Source organism: Terrapene carolina, unplaced genomic scaffold (genome assembly GCF_002925995.2).
Source record: "Terrapene carolina triunguis isolate 2854851 unplaced genomic scaffold, T_m_triunguis-2.0 Scaffold34029, whole genome shotgun sequence".
NCBI classification, from domain to species: Eukaryota; Metazoa; Chordata; order Testudines; family Emydidae; genus Terrapene; species Terrapene triunguis.
The window spans coordinates 1,505,123-1,530,051 of NW_020698380.1; the positions used below are offsets into that span (position 1 = coordinate 1,505,123).

Sequence of the window (24,929 nt, forward strand, 5' to 3'; positions counted from 1 at the left end):
TGTAACACTCTAAGATGTATCCCGAAACCCACTTAGAAACCCTCTGGGAGGATATGGCTTGCCCACACAATCTCTCTGCTATGGTGATAAACAGTCTCAGTGATTTCCTAAAGGGTTTGGTTCTTTGCAGGTAGAACACCAGGGCATGCTGAACATCCAGGGAGTGAAGTCTCTTGTCTTCAGAGGAAGCATGGGGTTTTGGAAAAAATATAGTTAAGTGTATCATTTGATTGATATGGAACTCAAACAATCTTGGGAAGAAATATGGGGTATAGATGGAGAAAAACCTTTTCTTTGTGAAACATTGTATAAGGAAGATCTGCCATGATGGCTCTGAACTCGCTGACCCTCCTGGCCGAAGTGATAGCCATTAAGAATGCCACCTTCATGGATAGGTGGGTCATGGCATGCCGCCATAGGATGGATCTGTGAGTGTCAAGAGGACAAGGTTAAGGTCCCGTTGAGGTGTAAGTTTAAGGCCTGGTGCAAAAGAGCAGACCTTTCATAAGTCAGACTGTAGCAGGGTGAGTAAAGATGGAGCATCCTTCCACCGGAGGAGGAAGGCACTTATTGCTGGTAGGTGTACTCGCAGTGAGTGAGACCTGAAGTCTTCAGGGACAGGAGATAGTCTAGGACAATCGGGATGCTTAAGGTGTCTGTAGAGTGTTGGTGGAGTTGTGCCCAGGTTGAAAAGCATCTCCATTTGGCCAAAGAACTAGTAAAGTTCTTTCTGCTTTGGTTAAGGAACTTCTGAATGGGGAATGAGCATGAGCGTTCTATTTTCAATGCCCATCCAAACACCAGGCTGTGAGGTGGAGTGAGTCTGGATTAGGATGCTTGATTTCCACCTCCCCATCCTGTGTTAGGAGATCTGGGAATGGGGCGGATCCTGTTTGGTGGGTGGACAGACATTGTTAGAAGTTCTGTGAAAGCAGAACTGCCTGGGCCAGTAGGATGCTAGGAGAAAGATGTTGGCTCTGTCTCGACATATCTTCCCCATGATTCGTGAAAGCAGGAAAATGGGAAGAAAGGCATATCTGAGGCCGTTCGTTCAAGACAGTACAAGAGCCTCACCTGGGGAGCCACGTCCCATGGCTCCTCTGGAACAATACAGCAGGGACTTTCAGTGCACATGGGACGCAAAGAGGTCCCATAGCGGAGTACCGCACTGTGTGAACATCTTAGGCCGAGAGGGGGAGGAAAAGGGGCGCTCAGGCCTCTGGCTGGCCTGGGGCTCCTCTGGCCGAGGGGGTGCTTGGGACTCCTTCAGGTGGGGATGGGGGGATGTTGGGGGCTCTGGCCATGGGGGTTGGGGGCACGTGGAACGCGTGGGCGAAAGGGGCGGAGTCGATGCTAGCCACCCCGAAGGGGGGCTCCACTCACTGCCCATGTGCCTCACCTAGACAGTATAGGCACTGTTGATGTTCATCACTGATGGAGACAGAGCGAGGGCAGGAGAAACAATTCTTGAATCCTGGGACTCTGGGCATAGTCCCAGAGCTGGGGAGGGGTTGCCCAGCTGGGGAAAAGATATATCCTAGGCTAACTATAACTTTAACTACTAACTACTAAGCTAAAATATATAATTATTTACAAATATTGTCTTTCTTTGCAGGTTATACAACCTACTGAAGGAGGACATGATTCTGACACCGGCCATGTGGCGGTAAGAAGGAACTGGAGAGGCGTCGACCCGCACTGCCTCGTATACCTTTGGTCAGGAGCATGAGGAGAACTACTTCACATGTGCGACCAAGCCAATGAACACTGCTTTGAAGAATTTCCAAACTCAGGTGCATGGTGCACATACTTACCCATCTGCGACATACACATAGGGACCAGCACCCGAAGAATAAGAAGAACAACACACATTCATATCTCTATTTCAGATTTTACGGGTCATAAAAACCTGTCTACACATGCCTACTTTGTTAAATACGTAATCAGAGAATTCACTCCCATTAACAAAATTACTAGAAACGACATACCATGGGTAGTGTCAAGATGCTCATTCTGTAACATGATAACATCCTTTTAAATAGAGAGATCCAATGATTATATTATTGTATAATGTGCTCTAAACAAAAGCTCTCTGTTGTAATGATTATTGTATTGTCTCTTATTTACATGACTAAGATTTATAAACCTGTTGACACTTTCTAAATAAAGACGAAGTTAAAAAGAACACAACCCAACTCCGTCTATACATTAGACCTTACTCTAATTCCTTATATGAAGCAACCCACTAGATTTCAGCCATACGCTACAACATTTTATTGTAGCTTTTATGAAAAAATATGCAAAAGCTGTTCATCAGACTATTTCTTTTTGACAGGGGGCTGCAGAAATGCTCCATTGATGAAACATTCCAAAGAAAAAGTATAATGTCAAAATTAGTAGAGTGCTGAAAAAAACACAGGGAGACTGGATGGCTCATGAGATTCCTAATAAGATATAAAGCCTTTTACTACTAGGTCAACAGTTCAATCTATCCCAGGTTAGCAGTGACTGATGAGATGGTAACATCTGATGCTGTTCACTGTCCTATGCAAAATGGGTTAACAAGTCTCAGTGTCATTTCCAGTGGGCAGATGTCCACAGTGCAAAAACAATCACAACCCGCATACTTGGTGCCAGTCTTGGCAGAGAAGCCACAGGACTGAATGAATATGATAAATGGATTATCTTTTCACTCCCACAAGTGGTCCCTCCAGTCAGGGCAGAGAAACATGGGCAAACTTGCACTGCAGCTGCCAACGTTGTCAGTCCTGACCTGCCATATCCTTGCTATTTGTGGCCGGGGCAGAGCTTACAAATTATGCCAAACTGCAGTGTGGTTTTGTGATGTCACCAAATATTTACAAAATGGTTTTCTTCACCACCTGATGTGAAAGGCTTGTGTATTAACTCTGTTATTAAAATACAATCTTCAGAACATCCACCACCTTTAACAAGCACTCTAGTCACATTTTAATTTTTTTTTTTTAAAAGTTACATCGGATTGTCAGCCATACCCTTGTCAACTACTATGATTAGTCACCTTTCTCTAGCCTTCAATGGGATAATATAGCCCATATCTGCGCCAGGTAGAAGTGTTAGGACCAGAAAGCCAGGGTGCAAATATTCTGTTTGTGCACCAAGTACATCCTGTGTTACTGAAAAATCTACTTCAACGTGACCTTCAAGAGGGGACAAAAACTGTGCTTGTGTCCTTTTTTGCTTCTTTACCATGTACAAAGAAGGAAGCTGTCAATTTCCTTTCTGCTACTTTTTTACATTAGAAACTCTGGATGTCATCTACTTTGGAAGATTCTTCAGGGATTGAAGCCTAGTGAAACAATGATTCTGCAAAAGATTGAACTGAGCAATTAGAGGGAGAAGACCTTTAAGTCAGACTTCCATATATTTTTTTAACACCTATCTGACTCCAATCCATTAACACCTGCAGTAAAGCAGTACAATAAGCAGCAACAAAAGTCATAAACGAGCTTTAAAAAAAACCCTTTGCAGGACTAGAATTCTGAACAATTCTGCAGGCACTGATATGTGAGGAACTCTACTTGTGTGTGTTTGCAGGATCAGATCCTAAGCGTCTAAAGAAATAAATCATTCTGCTTTTCCTTTCTAATTCATTGAGCTGACACACACCACAGTGGGTAGTTCCAGATATTTTTTACAATGCCAAATGGTATGATGTGATGTAACGGTGGGCCAAGTGCAGCTCTACCATAATGCCTGGGCCAGCAGAAATGCACACATACGGTACAGTGTATCTAAGCCTTTCTCCTGCAGGTAATCTAAGGTGTAGCAACTATTTTCTTTTGCCCGGCTCTTAAAAGGAACTGCTCTCTGTTTTCTAATTCACCTACTCCCCTTGGCTCAGAGAAGGCTTTAACATAAGAGATATTAAATCAACGTGTGCTGCTTCAGGCACACAGACTATTCCGTCTCTCTAAAAGACCTGAATTCAGGTTAGGCTCAGGGCACATTTTACTGGGCCCACTCTGGGAATTTTTTACACCATCGTTCGTTTTTAAAAGGAATATAGAGGGTTCAATAATGCTGACCATTGACAAAAAGACTCACCATACAACATGCTGGAAAACAAAGAATAGCCTGGCATTTTGCTGGATAGCATAAACAACAGAATGAGAAAGGTAAACAAAAGTTCTAATGGTCCCCCGGGTCCCCCCCTTAGGCTTCTTTTCTAAACCAAACATGGGCGGGTTTTTTTAAACTTTGCCTCATAGGTCAGATTTTCTAAATCATTTAGCATCTTTGTTGCTCTCTTTTGGACTCTCTCCAATTTGTCCACATCTTTCTTAAAGTATGGTGCCCAGAATTGGACACAGCACTCCAGCTGAGGGTCTCACCAGTGCCAAATACAGCAGGACAATTACCTCCTCTGTCTTAGATACATCACTCCTCTTAATACACCCAGAATTATATTAGCCTTTTTCACAGCTGCATCGTTGACTCATATTCAATTTGTGATCCACTATCACCCCCAGATCCTTTTCAGCAGTACCATCACCTAGCCAGTTATTCCCCATTTTGTAGTTGTGAATTTGATTTTTTCATCCTAAATCAAATACTTTGTACTGATCTTGAAGGCGAGGTGTGTATTTGTTTATCTTTTTTGTAATTTTCAGCAAAGTCCTTTTGGTTGTTTTTGAGTTACGGATGAATGAAAAAGTCATACTTTTGCCATTGTAAACCATTTAAATTACTTCTTTTTAAAATAGGACTACAGCAAAAATTGTAGTCTGAAGTTTTTGCCCACTTGGCATTAGGGACTTTCCTTTGCTTGGAGAACAAAAGGAGAAACCATAAGCAACTGAAAGATTCTTCTAAGCCGGGGCGGGCAAACTTTTTGGGCTGAGGGCTGCATCGGGTTTCCAAAATTGTAGGGTGGGCAGGTTAGCGGAGGCTATGCCTCCCTAAACAGCCAGGCGTGGCCCGGCCCCACCCCCTATCCAGCCCCTCCTGCTTCTCGCCCCCTGAAGGCCCCCCTGGGACTCCTGCCCCATCCAACCCACCTGTTCCCTGTCCCCTGACAGCCCCCCAGAACCCCCACCCCCCCATCCAAACCCTGCTCTCATTTCCTGACTGCCCCCCAGGGACCCCTGCCCCCATTCAACCCCCCTGTTCCCTGCCCTCTGACTGCCCAACCCCTATCCACACCCCGCCCTCTGACCACCACCCCGAACTCCCCTGCCCTCTATCCAACCTCCCCGCTCCCTGCCCCCTTACCGCGCTGCCTGGAGCACCGGTGGCTGGCGGCGCTACAGCTGCGCTGCCCAGAGTGCCAGGACAGGCAGCCGCGCTGCCTGGCTGGAGCCAGACATGCCACCATGCAGCACAGAGCACTTGGTCAGGCCGGGCTCTCCAGCTGCGCTGCCCCAGGAGCTCGCAGCCCCGCTGCCCAGAGCATTGCACTGGTGGCGGAGCAAGCTGAGACTGTGGGGGAGGGGCCGGGGGGCTAGCCTCCCGGGGCAGGAGCTCAGGGGCCAGGCAGGAGGGTCCTGCGGCCCGGATGTGGCCCACGGGCCATAGTTTGCCCACCTCTATTCTAAGCATTTGCTAAGGATTTTAGCAGAACTAAAGGCATCATATCACAGTCTGCCCATCTGGATCAACCAGGGGCTCAGGCAAGGATAAGAGATTTTGGTCTCAGTCTGTTAACAGAACAATTTGCATGAGGAAGACTATAACCAAAGTCTTCATTGTCTTTTTTTAATGTGAAGATACAGTTGTCACAATGCAAAATGATGATAAAACTGTTCACAGCTAAACTATAATGGCAAAAACTGAGAAACTCATGCATCCTGTATGCTGGTCACCCAAATGAGGTGAGGACTTAAGCATATTTATGACCACTCACATGCTACCACTACTCTGGCAATTTTCCTCCTTCTCCTTTTTTGAAAATAAACAAGGATTTTTAATCCATCCCCCAAATTAATACCAGTGTAAGGCTGTACAGTTAACAACAGACATAAGTTAAGATTCCAACAGTAACATTAACTTAGCTGCACTGTAAATATATCTAGTACTTTCTCATTTTGTTGTTCAGGTTAAATGTGTAGTGGAACAAATTATTGTTCATGTTGCAAAATGTATATCATAAAATCTGAAAGATGTGCCATGTGACCAAGTTAATCTTCTTGTTAGAATTTTAACCTGTGCATTTCCTGACTTTTTTGTGAAAATAGTTGTAGAACCTTAATGTCACCTTCATAATGTTTTTCTATTTTACATACATACACCCAAATAAAATCTTTAATTACCTGATCACATACTATTTATTATACAGATCCTGTCTTCTTCAGTGCACAGGATGGACAGAAACACAAGAGAACATTTTTACTTGTAGAGTGTGAGTGAGTGTGTGTGTGTGTGTGTGTCTCTCATGTAAAAGGATGCTCTCTTTCGTGCACTGAGTGAGGCGGGGGTCCTGTAGACCAAATAGTCTGTGACTATATAATTAACAGTTATTGTAATGCATGTGGACAAATGGCTGTAATTATAGTTACACAGGCACCAGAAGAGCTAAGCCTGGGACTCATGGCATCCCCTCCTCCAGGCTCCTAGCTCTGCAACTGTTCTCCTAAAGGCTAAAGAGACAGTTGCTGCTGCTGTGTCGCAGTCTGGAGTTAAAGCTTTGTTGGGTCTGGGAGCATGCTGAGTGCAGTCAGGAGGTTCCAGAGATTTTAGTAGCAAGTTATATTGATCATGTGCAAATGGCAACTTCCAGAGGCTCATAACTTGGACAACTCTGGATGGATTTTCATGGGGACAGCAAAAGGCATCTATCTCCCTGACCCTAGGCCTACTTCCTTACCAAATTCCAAGGTCTTGCTGCAAAGCATGAAGGTGCTATAGGTCTGCAAAGCACAACTGGAAAAAAATTGAACATTGGCAGAACTACTTTATTTCCTCATTCCTGAAAACAGTTAATAATATTTTGCTGAGATCTGCCAAAAAATGTCAGCCTGAGGTAGGGACCAAACATGGAAAATTTTAGCCCAGACAAAGTTTGGCTAAATTACAAGCAACTCAAAACAGGGTCTTACAATGGTAAGTGTTAGGTAACCTTAACGATAGGCAGAACAGCCAGTTTTGCCTATAAATATACACTTTTGTATAGATACATCATCATCAATGGATTAATAGATTAAAAATATGTAGGGGCCCCTTAGCTGATATGTTCATAATTTCTGCTTCAGACTCACTCAGCTTTGCTCTGCAGTCCCTGTCCTCAACTGTGCATAAGTCAAACCTCTTAGAGTAGTGCTATCCACAATCATACAGGTATCTCTATACTTTTTTATTCTTGGTTTCTCTTGCAAGACCACTTCACTTATTCATCTGAGCAGTCTTCCAAATTAACCAGCACAATTCTAACTTTAGCTTTCATTCTTTCTAACTAGCATTGAGTCAATCAGCAATGTAAAACCTCAACTGTCATCCTCAAGAACAAAACTAGCAGCTAATAATGCATTCATTGACCACTGCTGAAACTCAGCTTGTAAACTCTTACCAGAACAGACATCTCTATGATATCTGGTTGCTGGAGGTATTCTGGGTCCACTTTGGGCCAGGACTGATGCAGCACATCATCATCCCACTTATGATATGTACAAAGTTTATTCTGCACATGTGCCAAACCTACAACATAAAATTGATAAATTGCTGATCATACTTTAACTAGAACATTAAATCTTTTGAGTTTCATAAATATGTCAAAAGACTGCTTAATTTAAATCTTGTCTAAAGCAAATGCACTGGGAGGAAATAATATGGTTTAGTTTAGCATACAGCACATTATAAACAGAAAGATACACAGCATTCAGAGCTTTGAAGGGGATTTTCTTATATAATATACAGGGATTCAAATGTGACTGCTTTTCAGATTATGGTTAGAGCTCCAAAAACCTTTGCTACTTTGCCATAAGGCACAGATATAGAAGGCCAAAACTTACTCTGTTTTAATTTAAATTGATGGTACATTGTTACACACAACAAACTTTAATCTTATAGCTAGGGCCCTACCAATTTCACGGCCATAAAAAGTGTGTCATGGACCATGAAATAAGCCCTTCCCCGTGAAATCCCATCTTCCCCTGCTGCTATGAGCGCGTGAGCCAGGGGGCTCCTAGTAATGCCCATCCCCTGCACAGCCGCTCTCGGGGGAAGCTCAGACCCACCTCCAACTCTGGGAACCTCCTGCGCCTTCAGGAAGCTCCGCGGTTGCTGCTTTCAGAGTCCAGCTCTGCAGGCAGCACAGAAGTGAGGGTGACAATCCCGTGACCCGCCGACAACAGGTTTGCGACCCCCGCACAATCCCATTTTGGGTCGGGACCCCCAGGGTTACAACAACGTGAAATTTCAGATTTAAACATCTGAAAACGTGAAATCTACCAATTTTCAAATCCTGTGGCTGTGAAATTGACCATAATGGACAGTGAATTTGGTAGGGCCCTATTTATAGCCAGTCAACTTTCTGCACTCTTCACAATTGCAACTACTTCTTGTTTAAATCATTGCTTAATCTCAATCTCACAAAATATTCAATACGATACTTTTCACATTTAAATCACTAACCCTCACTGTGGCTCTATTTCTCCATCTGTAAAATGTTGTATAGCATTATTTGCAAGGCTACGTAACAAATTTCTGTAAAGTGTTTTGAGACTCTCAAATGAAAGGCTCTATAGAATTTAAGTATAAACATTATTGCACTCTTTCACAGTCCCTGAAATGTGTTATCAGTAGATAGAAGGAAACAGTTCTGAAATCACTCTTTCATGGAATGAACATTTAGTATGGAAATAAAATGATTTAATTTACTCCTGTTGCAGGATGAAATAAAACCACCAATTTCAGTGAACTTGAATATCTACAAAAATATTTGAACATGAAACTGACGCTTCCAGCTGCCATTGTAATTGTGTTTCTTATAAAAATCAAGGAATTTTCAGATTAAAAATACATGAGATAACACAATTCTAAATGTTTTCTTAAACTAAAATTCCAATCAGAATTGCAAATTCATAGCAACTGATCAGACATGTAGTTGAAAATGCGCATATCTTGCCAACACACAGTTACAAACTCAAGGTGAAAAAGAGGTCAAAGACACATATGTGTCTTCAGGTTTCAGGTTTCAGACTCCGTGTTAGTCTGTATCCGCAAAAAGAACAGGAGTACTTGTGGCACCTTAGAGACTAATAAATTTATTTGAGCATAAGCTTTCGTGGGCTACAGCCTACTTCATCGGATGCATGTAGTGGAAAATACAGTAGGAAGATATATATACACACACACACACACACACACACACAGAGAACATGAAACAATGGGTGTTACTATACACACTATAAGGAGAGTGATCAGTTAAGGTGAGCTTTTATCAGCAGGAGAGAAAAAACCTGTTTGTAGTGGTAATGAAAACGGCCCATTTCCAGCAATTGACAAGGAGATATGAGGAACTGTAGGGGGAAGGGGTGTGGGGGGGGAAATACCATTTAAATTTGTTAGTCTCTAAGGTGCCACAAGTACTCCTGTTCTTTATATGTGTCTTCAGTGACTCAAACAATAGAGTAAGGAAAAACAATAGTCTAAGATGCATTGACCCAAGAGATTTGTTCAGAATCAGCTTTATGAAGCAATTAAAAAAAAAAAACTTCACAGAGCCAAAGACAGAATCCATGGTATTCCATGCATAACAAACACATTTATCATAGTGGTTAGGTAAGGCAAATGTACTGAATAAGAGCAAATGAAGGGAGAGCGAGAGTTTAACTCTCCGAAAATTAAAGTCTATCAGAAAAAAGTTGTGGACAAGCCACTTCTCTAAGTGACAGAAATACTCTAGCTATTTCCTAATTGACTCAGAAGGGGGATGGATTGGTGGGAGTTATTTCTGATCGCAATAAGAACATACAAGCATTTCCTAAGTGTGACAATGGAGGCTCCAATCTTGTTAAGTAAATATCTGACAAAATACTTCATTGGGGGCAAAATAAGAATGGATTTTTCTGTAACAGGAGTACCGAAACCAAGAAAGCAAAACTAAAGAAATCAAACAGTAGAAATCTTCATGGTGATGATTCATTTTGTCATTGACTTTAAAGAAAATAGCTGCTACAGATTCATCTCTTTTTGGCTTTTGCATGTACAGATGAGCTCACTTCTTTCCAAGTGATCACATGCCTTGCAGAAAAACATGCATACAGGCCAGGCCACTCCTTATTTTCCTGTTTAAATGGCTTCTTCATACTATTGCAGAAATACCTTCAAAAGATCTGAGACAAGACCTAAAGAGGCAGAAACTGGGTCACCTATAATCCCTGCGGAGGCTGCTAGTCCTCATAAAATAAGCAAAAGGAAAAGATTCTTCAGCAGATACAGAATATTAATACCGCAAAAGAAACGTCACTCTTTTTAAATAGATCCTTTCACTACAAGACATGTCACCATTTAGAAAGATTGAGCTCATCTATATTTTAAAAAATGTGAAAAAAATCAACAGGGCTGGTTTCCGAAAATGCAGTTAAGACAGGAAACCAAAATGAAGGTTTCACTTACCTTGCCTGGTTGGTTTCCTGTCTTAATTCACATTCTATAAGCTCCAGAATGCAAGAATCATATTTTGTTACATAATTTCAGAACAAAACAAATAAGAATGGAGCTTTCGTCGTCACAATCTTGAATTGCTTGTACATTTTTAAAAACTAGCCATCAAAAATAGAAATACAGACTCATAGGTTTAGGAGGGACCGCAAGGGTCATCTAGTGTAACCCCTTGCCATGATGCAGGATTTGTTGTGTCTAAACCACCCAAGACAGATGGCTATCCAGCCTCCTTTTGAAATAACTCATTCTGCTGTACTATATTAAAAAATATGATTTGAACCAATAATTTGGCATTTCTACCAGACTTATCTTTTGAAATTATGAATTTTAACACTTATCTTTGGTCTTGCTTATGTTGGGTTCTCATAGGTGGAGAAGTTACCTGATGAAATACACATTACAAAGAAACATGTATTTTGCTTATATTTTCATAGCCTGTCTTGTTGTGTTGGCTATGCAGTCTACTGCAGGAGTAGTTCCTAAATCCCAACTGATCTATTTAGTAATTATTTATGTCGGGTCATAAATGTGCATAGATCTTTATAGGCTGATGAAAGGCAACATCCCTGCTAAGGGATGCCCACGGCCCTGATCCTGCCTCTGGATCCGCCTGGGTGGTATGCACTCTTACCCCATACAGAGCCACGCAGGTCCAAGGGTCCAGCCCTGCAGCTCGAATTACAGGATCAGGGTTCAAGTTAAAACACAACATTGTAAAAGGCGGAAACAAACACTGGTGTGTGTGAAAGAGTGGGTTATGGGGAACGGAGGACATAGTTTAAAACAACAAGATCATGTGAATGCTTTGATTAGTAGTGTGAAAGTCATGAGAATTTCATAATAATAATAGTTCCCATAAAATACTGGTTTTGGTGGAGAAAAATACAGATTATTGGCCACATGGAAAATTTGTTTTGAGGAAGGGCTAAAAAGGGAGGGGGAAGCAAGGCAGCTCACAGATCACATTAGCACAATGCTCCCAAGCTTACAGGGCCACATGAAAGAAGGCACAGAGACAAGCATGGTAGAATGAAACAATGGATGCAACTACGCTAGAAAAAATTGTACCTGTACTTTTCCAGCGATACTACAGCTGCACTGGTGCTGGAATAGGAGTACAAATGTTTCTAGTGTACATAAGGGCAAAGAGGCATGTAGCCTGGGATGGGGGAGAAGGAAAAGTCAAAAGAAGTTTGCACAGACAGGTAGGCAGATGGTAGCGCTGTGAAGGCAAGGAAGAGGGGTGACTGAATGTGATGAGGGAGGTGAGAGGAAGCCAGTGGAGGGATCTGAAGTGGCTGTGATCAGAGTTTAAGGCAAGGGTTTTAGGCAGAGATATGGAAATATTAGAAAGGGGCAGCACAGAATGATCATATATGAATGTGATGCAAGTATTTGTTATTCAAGGGGTATTTTAGCAATCTCTGGGTTTGGCAGAGACAAAACAATGAGAGTCTGCATTGAGTAAAAATACCATCACACAGACAAATGAAGTGTTCTCAAGCAGCTCTGTACAGCCATTTACAATATTTAGCAAATTTTCATGTTTGATTAGTATTCTATTTGCCTCTGCAATCAATTCCAAGTATATTGTCATCACTCTACTTTGCTCTTGGTATATTTCTGTACTGGGGTTTTAAATGGACCTTCCCATTAAATAAAATCAAACCAGAGGAATATCAGGATGCACATTTGGTAGTACAGGAGGTACATGTCTGCTGAGCACATGTGCTATGCTTTGCAACAGCAGAACAATTAAGTCAATACAGTACTACCATAGCTGTTTCCAAACAGCTGGGAGGAAAGTTGTGCAATGTTACTAGTACCACACAAGTGGGTATCCAAAGCTAAACTTAAACTTAGCTGAATACAATCCCATGGAGGACCATTTTGTATGTCTCACAGCAGGAATCCATAAACATCAAACAACTTTATGGGATGCAGGCCTAGATTTCTAGAGCCAGAGTTTTGGAATGTTCTCCCATTTAGCTTACTCCAACTGCATCCTTCTGAACAAGGCTCACCATGGTTTTTCCTTCTCAATTCATACAGATGTATTATTCTTGATCTGACAAGAAACTGGTGGCAAGTTTTTATATTGGATCAGGGTTCTTTTGATATTTGGTCATGTTGCTTATTGAGATTTCTGCTTTTAGATTTTTGTGGGGACTTTGATAATGCACTCAAAGGCCTTTGGGTTTTGTGAGCCATGAAAATACAAGTGTATCGCTAAACAAAAAACATTTCACACACTGCACTTAAACTAGCTTTGCACAGTTACTATTATTGACCTAGCTTGTAAGGTACATTGTCCTAGGCCATCCTGAGTCATTCTTTCCTCCACAGGATAAATGACTCAGGAATCCTCTGCTCCAGCACTACAACTCCACTCCACTCTCTCTGTGTGGGGTGGAACGGTGTCCTGTACTTCTCTGAGACTCTTCCAGGGCATTTATAAACGGTCAAAATCTAGTGAGAAAGCTCTGAAAGGAGCATAGTTCAGATGATGAAGACCAAATATATCAATGGTAAATATGTGGTTTGTGCAAGGACAAAGCAAAATTACCCGTCCTTTTAGTAACTTTAACGGAATTTTTATTTAGCCCTTATTCTTCAGATAAAACTCTGACAGCAGCCAGTGGAGGTTTTCCCTGAGCAAGGACTGAGTTAAAACTGAATCAGGATTTCAGGAATGAGACTATTGTAATGACTGTTAATTTGTTGCCAAGACAATTATGGCATCATAAATACCAGTAATTATGCTAAATTTCACTAAATCATGAAAAGTGGATGAAGTGACCATGATTGTTTAACACATATCACATGGCACTTTCACCTTTTCATGACAGAAGTAGGTCTAGCACAAATGAAACTTCTCAAAACAAGCAGCTACACATACTTGCCTGGATGAGAAAATACTGGGTAAGCACAAACACACAAAAAAGAGTCTCAAATTTAGCAGTGGTGCATGTATATTCCTCAGATACAAGGTTTCAGGAAGGAAATAGATTTCCTCATCCTGTTAGTGTTCACAGACTGCCAAAATGTATGTCAGCCTGATGAACTCTTCACACACTGAGGGGCTATATTAACTGTTGTTGGTTTGGGGGGTTTTTTGGTTAAACTATAGCGTAGTGTATACTGTGTAACAGAATTAAGCTGACACAAAGACACTGGAAACAGTTCCTGCCCTCAGCTGGAGAAAGGGTCACTTCCCAAAAAAGTAAGATACAAAAATATCAAAGTACTGTAACTACTCAGTTATTATTGCTCAACTGCTGAAAGATAATACATTTATCAGACAGCATTCAAATAGCCTTTCCCTATACACCTCTACCTCGATATAACGCTGTCCTTGGGAGCCAAAAAAATCTTACCACGTTATAGGTGAAACCGCATTATATCAAACTTCCTTTGATCCACCGGAGTGCGCAGCCCTACCCCCCTGGAGCACTGCTTTACCGCGTTATATCCGAATTCGTGTTATATCGGGTTGCATTATATTTGGGTAGAGGTGTACTCAAACTGGAAAAATGTACTGCTCAGGCCTAAGTAGATTTCTCTGCTTATCCAAAGTTCTGCTTGAAATATATAAACAAAATGGTCACATATAAACCAAACAAATAAAGCAGTTTTCAATCACTGATGTGCAGAAATTATTGGGTTTTGATTCTATTTTACAAAAATGTTCCTTTCTTGTGCATTATAATCTGTAAAAAAGAAGGGTTATAATACAAGGCTAAATATTACACCAGAGGGATTCTGTGGCATTAAACCCAGAGTGCTGATTTTGAGTGCTTTGCCATTGGACCATAAGAACCAGAAGGTGGTGGACTAAAAGTTAAATTATACATCATCTCTGTTGTGATGCCTAAAAAACCCTTGATAATATCTAGGCAGCTGATGTCTCATCACACTATTCACAACTGTTTCCATGTTAGCTTGTGCTCTCCCTGCCTGTTTGTTGTTTTTTCCTGTTGTCTTTTGTCACGTACTTAGATTGTAAGAGCTTTGGGGGCAGGTACTGTCTTTTCATGATGTGTGTATACAGTGCCAAGCACAATGGGGCCCTGATTGGGGAGGCTTGGTGCTACTGAAATACAAAAGTGATGTTAGTTTAAAGCAGAATTTGTCTGTTGCGATATCTTCTTACACACTTCATTCTTGCCCATAAGCTTGGAAGAATTCAATTTTTATTGGTAAATGTTGGAAAACATCAATTTCACTGTATACCCAGACAAAAAATAATTTGCATCAATAATAGAAATGTACAGATAGGTAAAGAAAGAAAAATGCTGCTAGAGAATTATTGGATTATTGATTTAAGCATATTTACTTTGTATATTTTGATGTCTGATATTGACAATAAAGTTATAACTTTATAAGGCTCTAATGTTTGGAATCTCAATGTCTACTGTCATTAAATAATTATTGTCTGACCCCCATAACTTCCTGCAACTGTGAAAATTTCATAGAATCATAGAATATCAGGGTTGGAAGGGACCTCAGGAGGTCATCTAGTCCAACCCCCTGCTCAAAGCAGGACCAATCCCCAGACAGATTTTTGCCCCAGATCCCTGAATGGCCCCCTCAAGGATTTAACTCACAACCCTGGGGTTATTAGCAGGCCCATGCTCAAACCACTGAGCTATAAATAGATTCAAAATAGAAAAAAATCCTTAAAAATAATCAATATCTGTTGAAATTATATATAAAAAAGGATTTTGCCAAGCTTACCCATAGTCAGTGACGAGAAGCAGCTGAAAAGATTAATGAGATTATACTACTAAAATGTAATACAGTCTAGAAGGCAGCTTAATTATACTGCAAAGTACTATGCAAAACACTCAAACTGTGCTCTCTCTCTTTTTTAAAGGCTGTAATGCATTAAATGTTAGGTATATTTAATTACCCAATAAACACTCCCTAGTTGCAAAATACTATTAACACAGCAAAATCCTTTCTTTTCAAGGATAGTTCAAATAAAGGAGTGTAACATGATGCAGGGTAAACAGAAGAATCTGTTTTCCTGTTCAATGTTGTTCTTAGCCAACAGGAAAAATATCTATTTAATTATTAAGACTTGTCTGATTCTATCTTTAGAAAGAAAATTCTTCTTAAATTCATTACTGAAAGAAACAAAAAGTAAATTAAAGGGACTGTATCAGATTAAATTTTAGGGCCAAAATTTAGATAGCAAATATATAGCTTTATTACTATTTGTATTACTGTAGCACCTCCAACTAAGATTGGGGCTCAACTGTGGTAGGTACTGTACAAACACAAAGTAAGAGACACAGACCATGCCTTGTAGAAAATACAAGCAAAATACAGGAGACAGAAAGAGTGGAGAAAGGAAATACTATCATCCCTATTTTATAGCTGTGAAACCAAGGCACAGAGATAATTACCCCTATTTTGCAGATGGAGAACTGAAGCACAAACAGAGATTAAGTGGAGGATTTAAAAATCTTAATATTAATGTTTTCTATCTTTTTAAAAACAGTGAAAAGATTGTTTAACTGTCCAGTCCAATATCTTATTAAACACTTCTTTTCCAGTAGGTCTGATTATAACTGTAATGATAAGGTGTACAAATATCAGGTAAAAGGTACAGTCAACACAAATCGCTTATAACTTTACAAATTATGCTCATATATGTGTGAATGTCTTTAAAATCTTAAAGCGATAGTTCTTGAAATAATCCAAGAATTTACCTCTGTATACAATGGGATTGAAGAAAATGCCTAAATTGCTGATTATCAAGGGTTAGAAGATCAGGAATGCAGACTCATATGTTTGAGAACATTAACCTGCTTCCCTGTTATTGAATAACTTGGCTCTAGATGGATACTTTTCACAGATGTCTTGATTGAATAATGACAAATGTTGGATCCTCTCCAAGTAACACGATTTATATACTATATAAAGCAGACAATAGTAACACACACTTGATCTCTCTTGTGATAAAATAGCTTAACTATAGCATGTAGTGATGATCAGGATGATACAGAAAGCTTCTCATATTCAATCCATACGATTCTGAGTTTAGCAATCTAAACAAACTGTTTTTGTAGTTGTAGGCTAACCTCATTTGTGCATGAGGTGGAGTCTCTGGACAACACAACTGCATCTTCAAATGTATGTAGCAAGAGAAAAGAGCACAAGTCCATTAATTAGTGTTCTTGCTCTGTATTCTCATATCATATATAGGCCAGATCCTGAAAAATGCTGAGCATCCACAGCTCCCAAAGACTTTAAATGAGAACTGAGGGCATTTCGTATTTTGCAGGCTCAGGTCCTATGTTTGACCAGAGAGAGATCTGAGCCAAGACATGTTGGTAGTTTTTGTCATTTTACCAAACATATTTCATAATTCTCTATTCATTAATATTATTTGTATTTCAGCAGTGCCTAGAGGCCTCAGTTAGTGTTCCCACCCCCATTATGCTTGGCACTGTATGCAGATGTAATAAAAACTCCGAACGGTTGGAAGATCAGATTGTGGCAATTATAGTAATTTCTGTGCAAACAAAGAGAAAAATGAATTTTGGTTGATGGTTTACAGGCAAGAGAAAATTTCCACATAACCAAATATTCCAATATCTATTACCTGTAAACCATCAACTAAAATTAATATTTCTCCTCAAGAATCCTTTTCTCTGGCAGTTAGTATTACAATGCTATACGTGGCTCTGAAAAATAAGCTATTTACAGCAGCACCTCAGAGCTGTGAACACCAGAGTTACAGACTGACTAGTCAACCACACACCTCATTTGGAACCGGAAGTACGTAATCAGGCAGCAGCAGAGACCAAAAAAAAAAAAAAGCGAATACAGCACAGTACTGTGTTAAATGTAAACTACTAAAAATATAAAGAGAGTTTAAAAAAAAGATTTGACAAGGTAAGGAGATAGTTTCTGTGCTTGTTTCATTTAAATTAAGATGGTTAAAAGCAGCATTTTTTTTCTGCATAGCAAAGTTTCAAAACTGTATTAAGTCAATGTTCAGTTGTAAACTTTTGAAAGAACAACCATAACGTTTTGTTCAGTTACGAACATTTCAGAGTTATGAACAACCTCCATTCCTGAGTTGTTCTTAACTCTTGAGGATCTATTGTAGTAGCTCTGCTGAGTCAAACAACTACAGCATGAAGATCTTTGCTTCTGAATGTTGCTTCATAAAATGCAATGCCCAAGGTAACACAGTCCATCGTGGCCAACTTTAAAAGGGAATATATTCCCATTTTCTCATATATATCTTGGCATTTCTATCAACAAATCATTAATATGATTGCTGCTGACTTCTGAATTCTGGTATGTACCTCCCTCACCCTACTGATGGCAACCCTAGCAGGGTTGTAAGGTTTGGCCAACTTAGGGGTTCAGATATTAAGGTACGCAGCTGATGTAAGTCTTAAGCAAGGTTTTATCTCAAGTCCCCTAAAGGAGTTAACTCACATCAGCATGTCCCTAGTTGTCCAGGGAATGCTACAATAGTAGTACTATGAATCTACAACCCTTCATGCTGCTTGGCACATAGCCCTGTAGACAGGGGTCCTCTTAGCCCAAACTCATCACAGAGATGAGTACAAACCCTTCTTTTAAAAGGTCTGTTTCCTTCCCCAGGCCCAGCTGTCAGCTTTTCCCTCCATGACAGCCTGTACAAGCCCTTCTGGGTGTGGCAGGTCCTTTTTCCTCTCACCCAAAGAAACGTAACCTTTTCCTCACCCATCACATCACCCCCACAGAAAAACTACAATGTGACCATATATATAAATCATGAAAGCAGAAAGTGCAGAGTGATCAATCTGTAAGACTCAGGTTACTGTAGGAATTATATGGGTGAGGGGGAATGACAGGCATGAGGACATTACTAAACCCGACTCCCTGGGGTGGGAAAGTTGTGTGTTTGGGGGTTATGGTGACTGACTGAGGAGAGGACAGGTCTTGATCTGTGGGCTATCAAGTGCCTAGGAGGTGCATCGTTTTTAAGATGCTTCTTGCAAACTTATCTAGTTATTATGATGTAACTTCCTTGGAAATTATTTCCCCAATCTTATTTTTTCTGCAGGAGTAATAAAAAGCATTTTATGCAAATACCTTTCCATAGCTCTGAGGCTATGTGCGGGGCCATAGGTGCAACCATAATACAAAGAGTAGCCAAAGCATCTTCAAATTCTGCACTGTGGAGAATGAGAGGTTGAGAGGCTTGCTATGGAAAAGGGGAAGAAAAAGAAACAGAAATGGTAAGTATAAATATTCCTATAAAAAGGCAGTTTGTAATGGAGAGAATGAAATAATAAAAACATAAATCAATGCCTAAGTCCAGAAAAAGTCCCATTTTACAATGAATAAAAAGCTTAAAAAAGGCATGGAGGATGAAAATGGAAACCATTCCAAATTCTTGCTCCCAAAGTGCACCACTGGAAAGAGCTGCGCACAGAGGACCCTTACACAGAGCTCAGGCACCAGCACTCTTATAAAATGGCTACAAACTTGGACTCCGAAAAAGGATCAGTGTGGCTGGACCCCTGGGGGTGTTGGGGGTCTGCTCATATGGAAGCCTTTGTATGAATGGGGCCTTGAAGAGAATTCTGGGTACTGGAATGTGTTTTCCCACACACTTCCAGAAGTGCAGTGCCCAGTAAATTCACAATTCATTTAAAAAAACCATGTCAGAATATTAAGCCAGACCAGAAATGTAACCATGGCATGTGTTTTACTGAGATAGGGCTCATTAGAATAGGATCCTGGCCTGGTCTAGATAAAGCTGGTATAGAGTTAAAGAGATCTAAAAAAAATGTGGGAGTGAAAAACATAGGAAAATCTTTTGTGGTTCAAGTCTTTATTATTTTTGTAGTGGTTCTTTATAAGTTCTTGTGAAAGGTGCCGGACCGACAGCATATGAAATTGAAATCCCCTGTTTATCATTTATCTCTAGAAAAGGTAGAACATAGGTGGAAGCTATGCAAGCTTTCCCCTATTCTGCCCTGCCAGCATGCTTCCACTCTGAGCTGGAGGAACCATCTCCAATGATGAGGATGGTTCAGTTTCTATGTATATTCAATTCTTCATCTTTGTCTAGGGCTTGACTAAGTTTAGTACTTTGTTTTTTCCTCAAATTTTAATTTTCACACATCTCCACACTTCCTGGTTTCAGCTGGGATTGAAAGAGGAAGTACTGAAATGTTACAAGGAAACTTGTGCTTGAAAGATACCCACCCTTATTTCTTGACCACAGAATTTAGAGTGGTGTTCAAGTATTCGGATGTTTGTCTGAAGTGATATGAATCTCTGATCTGGAGAAAAAACCTCACATTTTCAATCCCATGAACTATGTAGTCTCTAGGATTTTTGCTATTTCAATACAGTATTTGCATATGTCTTAGGGGGACTTGTTTTAAGTGTTGTAATTTAACCAACAACTGGCTTAGAATCACAAGTTAAAGTCTAATTACAATTAATTGCAATCAAAGATGAAAAATATCAATGTTTAATTTGACCTCTAATTTTGGTCACTGTAAAATTAAACAGAATTAATTCCTCAATCAAGTATAGCACAATAATAAAGGCAACAGTTATTATATTTGACCTATCACCACTTGGCTAATCTGCAGTATGATGGTTCAAATTAAGAGTGCCAAATTAAAGTTATTTTAAAAAAAAAAAAAAAAGATTTTCCAGGCTTTCTTAATGTCAAAAAGCTCTAGTGCTGAAAGTGATCTCAGAGGAATGCAAGGGATTTGTGATTTTGCCCATCAGTAGTAACAATATTTCTTTTTTATTTATTGGAATGATTATAGTAACTAATTTCTTTAAAAAGACTAACTTCTAATTTAAAACAAAACTGAATGAAGAACTCAAAGGGGCTTCCCTTTAAATTATTGGACACAGATGTAAAGAACAAAACAATCAGGTGGTTTAGATCCTTTCTATATATGTGTGTATGCATCTCTGCATAGGTCCACAAATGGAATGGAAGATACTAAATTAAATAACCCACTTAGTTAAAAAGTTTTAATGTTAGTCAGATTCCTCTTTAAGCTATTCATGGCAATATATAGTACACTAGTGTACACTTCATTTGAATTGATGTACGATGCAAGTTTATGGGGCCATAAAAGCAATAGTTGTAGTAATGGTAGTAATTATTTATAATATGATATAAGATAGACAAAGGCTATGCTCCTATTTTGGCTGTACAGTTGTATGTCCAGAGATTGAAAAAGAGGTTATTGCATAAGCTCTTTTAGATGTCATACTTACTGAGAGTACGTTAGTGAGGCCCATCAGTTGAGAGATTGCAGCATTAAACAAGTAATCTTTTGTGAAGTAACTTGTTACCTAGTTATACAAAAAATGTTCACTTTCATTAGTTACTTACAATTTCCATATACTGAGCATTTTGCTTTTTAGAAAAAAAACAACATTAACAATCAGCTGCAAATTGCAATGTGCATACACATAGAATCATAGAACTGGAAGGGACCTTGAGAGGTCATCTAGTCCAGTCCCCTGCACTTGTGACAGGACTAAGTATTACCTTTCTCTCAAAACAATATCACACATACACACACCCCATATGCAATCTGCGGAGGTGATATTCCTGTGATAAATTAAATTATGAAAAACCGTGCTTATCCAGACCTCACTCTCCCCAGGCTTACGCAGAGAAAGTTCCCCAATTAAAATAGTTTTGATGGAATAATCTGAAGACACACTTTTTGATCTGCTAACACAAGAAGTCAGGCACACTGCTGGTGCATGATATAACAACACTAGTAATCTATCTAGTCATTTTCAAAATAGTTAAGAGTTCCTTTTAACCTCAGAGACCACAAGGTTCTTCCGCTCCCAGATCTTTTTGGCTTCAGCCTTCTCCTTCTCGTTCAACAGCTGAGGATTGGGCACAGTGCTGGAAGTCCTGGCTTCTATAAATTTGGTTGCTAGGGTCCAAAGGCGTGACTGCCATCTTCGTACACCAGGGACAGCATCAGCTGAGTTTAATGACAGATTTCAGAAAGAGGGAGACTTGAGTTGTAATGAATGAAGCCAACACATCAAAAAGAAACAGAAAGAAAATACCACAGAGTTCCATACCATTGAACATTGAAGGGGAAATTACATGTTGCAAGAAAAACCTCAGTGTAATTGAAAATACATTTAAAAAATTGTTAGGTTGCTTTAATGAAGACAAATGAACACTACTGGAAATCAAGAATATTTTCTAAGTAGCATTTTAGTGTATTATCCTAACTGTATAATACAATCCACTATCAAGCCTAATGTAAGAATAACCTCAGTTGACCTGTCAACTACTCAGGAAAACAGTCTTTTTTTATATGCTTTTATCTGCAAGAAAGATGGGACAAACTCCTGAATGGAGATGTTTCTTTTAAACTTTCTTCTATAGTGATGACAGAAATTACATATCAATATATAGTGTCTGCCATGGTAATGAAAGACAAAGGGCCAGATTACTTGGGATCATCTATTTAGCACCCAGCTCAGTTTGGGGAGCAGGAACTGCAAAGGGTGGCTATAAGCCACCTTTATGTCCTCCCTAATCCTTGGGGTCACCAGTCCAGACTCTTAAGTTGTCCCAGCCTCTGAGGCTGCTCCTCTAGCTGGGGACAGTTTGAGTACAACAGTGCTCAGGCCACACGTCTATACTTGAGAGCAGTGGAGGGGAGGAGTGAAGTGGTCAGGGATGAGTGGGTGGCATAAGAGCTGCTACACCACCTGGGAATTCCCCATCCTGAGATGATCCCCAAATGTCTGGTTACAATAGATTTAAGGCTGTTTTACATCACTGGAAAAGTGTAAAGCAGCTTTAATGAGGCCAAGTATCTGACCCAGTGTTATTACATAATATTGCACAGTTTCTTGCCAAAAATAAGCCAATGCTATGTTTACCAGTGTGGCCCCTTCTGGATGAATGTACATTATTTTGTTACTGTAAGGAGAAGACAGGCCTTAGGCAGTGTTTACAGAAGGCTTATTACACTGTTTTCATTATCTTTCCTTCCCATTTTCTTTTTGAAAATTTGTTAACTGTTTCTTTACTGTTTTTCCAATATTCCCTTAGCAAGAGGTGACTCTCAAAAAATATCTTTCTTTACACTACTCTGTGTTTGACAAGAGACTTGTCTGAATGGCAAAATGCTTTTCTCCTAGCATTGTATAAGATATCTGTGCTTGTACGTATGAAAGAATGTGTGTATAATATAACCATCAAACTGTAATAACACTTTGCAAAATAACACCTTTTATCCAAGGATTGCATAGCACTTACAAAAAGGGGATAAAGTTTCATTATTCTCATTTTCAAGAAGGGGAAACAACAGCAAAAAGGCTGTGTAACACTGGATGACTCACTTAGAGCCTGATTTCAATAAGATTACTCACAGAGTAAGGCACTACTAAACGTTAGCAAGGGCAGGAGAATCCACGAGAGGCGGGAATAGAACCTACTGACTCTCAGTCTTGTGCTTTCAGGAAAGGATCGTGATAGGAATCTAACACAAAAAGTATTATCAACTCCACCCCCAAAAGTTTGTTGTTAGAAATGTGGTAGTTTGGTACATAGTGAATAAAAAGGTAATGATACAGACTAGCCTGAACTGTAGTTGGTATAGGCTGCACTATAAGATGCATCAGACAAAGAACGAAGAGGTAGAACAAATCATTTAAAGACATTTATTTTTTAAAACAATGTAGTTAGATATTTTACTGAAGTCCTGTGTGACAAGAAATGCATGCATTTTCCTGTGCACACCAAATATTATGAAGGCAGACAGAAAACAGAAATTAAAATTAAGATGGCATTGGGGCTGCACATTCATTTAGAAAAGGCAGAGCCCCATAAGCAAGTCACATTTAAGGGGTGAAACTAGATAGACACTTGTACATGTTTTGTGTGTTTGTAGGATCCATTATTTACCCTAGTTTCATCAATTATGTAACTCAACAACATACAATCTAAGTGTCTTTATCAGCATCTTTCAAATGGTATTCAGAGCCCATTTGACAAGCTGTGTTGCATAAATGTCTACAATAAATTAAAGCAGCTTAAAGCTCCAAATGGATTCTCCCATCATGAAAACATGAGAGACTGTATTAAAAAGGAGGAGGTGATCTAATCTTAAAATAGTTGCTTTCTAAGTCATTGGTAAGAAGAGAGATTCAGAGACTGGGGTAAGAAATTATTACCAAAGGAGCTATTTTTTACACACACCTGATCTTAGCTTTTAAGAGGTTTATAAGGGAAGAAGGGAGAGAGGTGCTTCCTAAACAAGTCTGTAGCCTAATTAACACTGTGTTGCAAAATTAGCTTCTTAAAGATAATTTTCTCAATTTATAAAGTGGACATGTAGTCCAGTTCTGTGGCATCACTTTTCATAAACTACAAAGATCATAGTTCAAATAAGCTAAAACAGAAGGAAAAGACTTATAAAAAGTTGCTTAGTTTTTTTTCTCTCTGCTTCCATTTCCCTCAGTGTACAGGATGTCTTCATAATAATGGAACATTTCTGCAGGCTTTTTTCTGCCTAAGACTAATATTCTAGTGTGCAGCGAAGATGCCATATTGTTGTAGATCCTTGCTTTCAACAGCCTTACAGAGATGTATGTATGCAGTGGTGTTGCAGCTGTGTCTGTCAGAGGACATTAGAGACACATCATCCTTAATATTGCATCAGATCCTATGCAGTAGCCTCATGTTGGAACACCCTTTATAGAAAAGATTCTTCAGTTCTGTAGAAACCTTCCCAATAGAAAACATTCTTTTCAATATGAAGCCTGGAACAGAATGACCTAATCTAATTTTTGATTATATGTGAAAGTCTGAAGAACCCATTATCAGAAATTAATGACTCCTAGAAAGGTCAATCAGATGGTCATATTTACCTGCTCCCATAACAGAAGAACAATTAGTGAAACTGAAGGCAACATATGTAAAGATGATTAAAAGGAATACTTTTTCAAAACATGACAAATAAGGTGCCACAGGACTCTGTCGCTTTTTACAGATCCAGACAAACACGGCTACCCCTCTGATACTTTTCAAAACATGGCATCATTAACTTGTGGAACTCACTGCTACCAGATATTGAAGCCAATAGCTTACCGGAATTCAGAAAAGGATTAGACATTTCTATAGATATTGAGAACATCTATAATTATATAAGGTAGGATAATATTTTTGAGAAGTAATATAAACCCTCATGCTTTAGGAATTAAGCCAACCACTAACCAAGGGAAGACTGCAATGTCCTCTGAAGCAT

At 39.6% G+C, this 24,929-nt stretch overlaps 1 protein-coding gene across 1 annotated transcript in view; it reads right to left on the reverse strand.

Moving 5' to 3' along the window:
- Positions 1 to 24,929, reverse strand: part of LOC112117865 (probable leucine--tRNA ligase, mitochondrial) — a 118,349-nt gene that overhangs the window by 2,580 nt on the left and 90,840 nt on the right. The window contains exons 17-20 of the mRNA XM_024215964.2: positions 21,472 to 21,641; positions 20,911 to 20,988; positions 18,745 to 18,856; positions 7,544 to 7,671 (exon numbers count right to left, since the gene is read on the reverse strand). Of these exons, the coding sequence (XP_024071732.2) occupies positions 7,544 to 7,671; positions 18,745 to 18,856; positions 20,911 to 20,988; positions 21,472 to 21,641 (488 nt within the window). The remainder of the gene's footprint in view (positions 1 to 7,543; positions 7,672 to 18,744; positions 18,857 to 20,910; positions 20,989 to 21,471; positions 21,642 to 24,929) is intronic.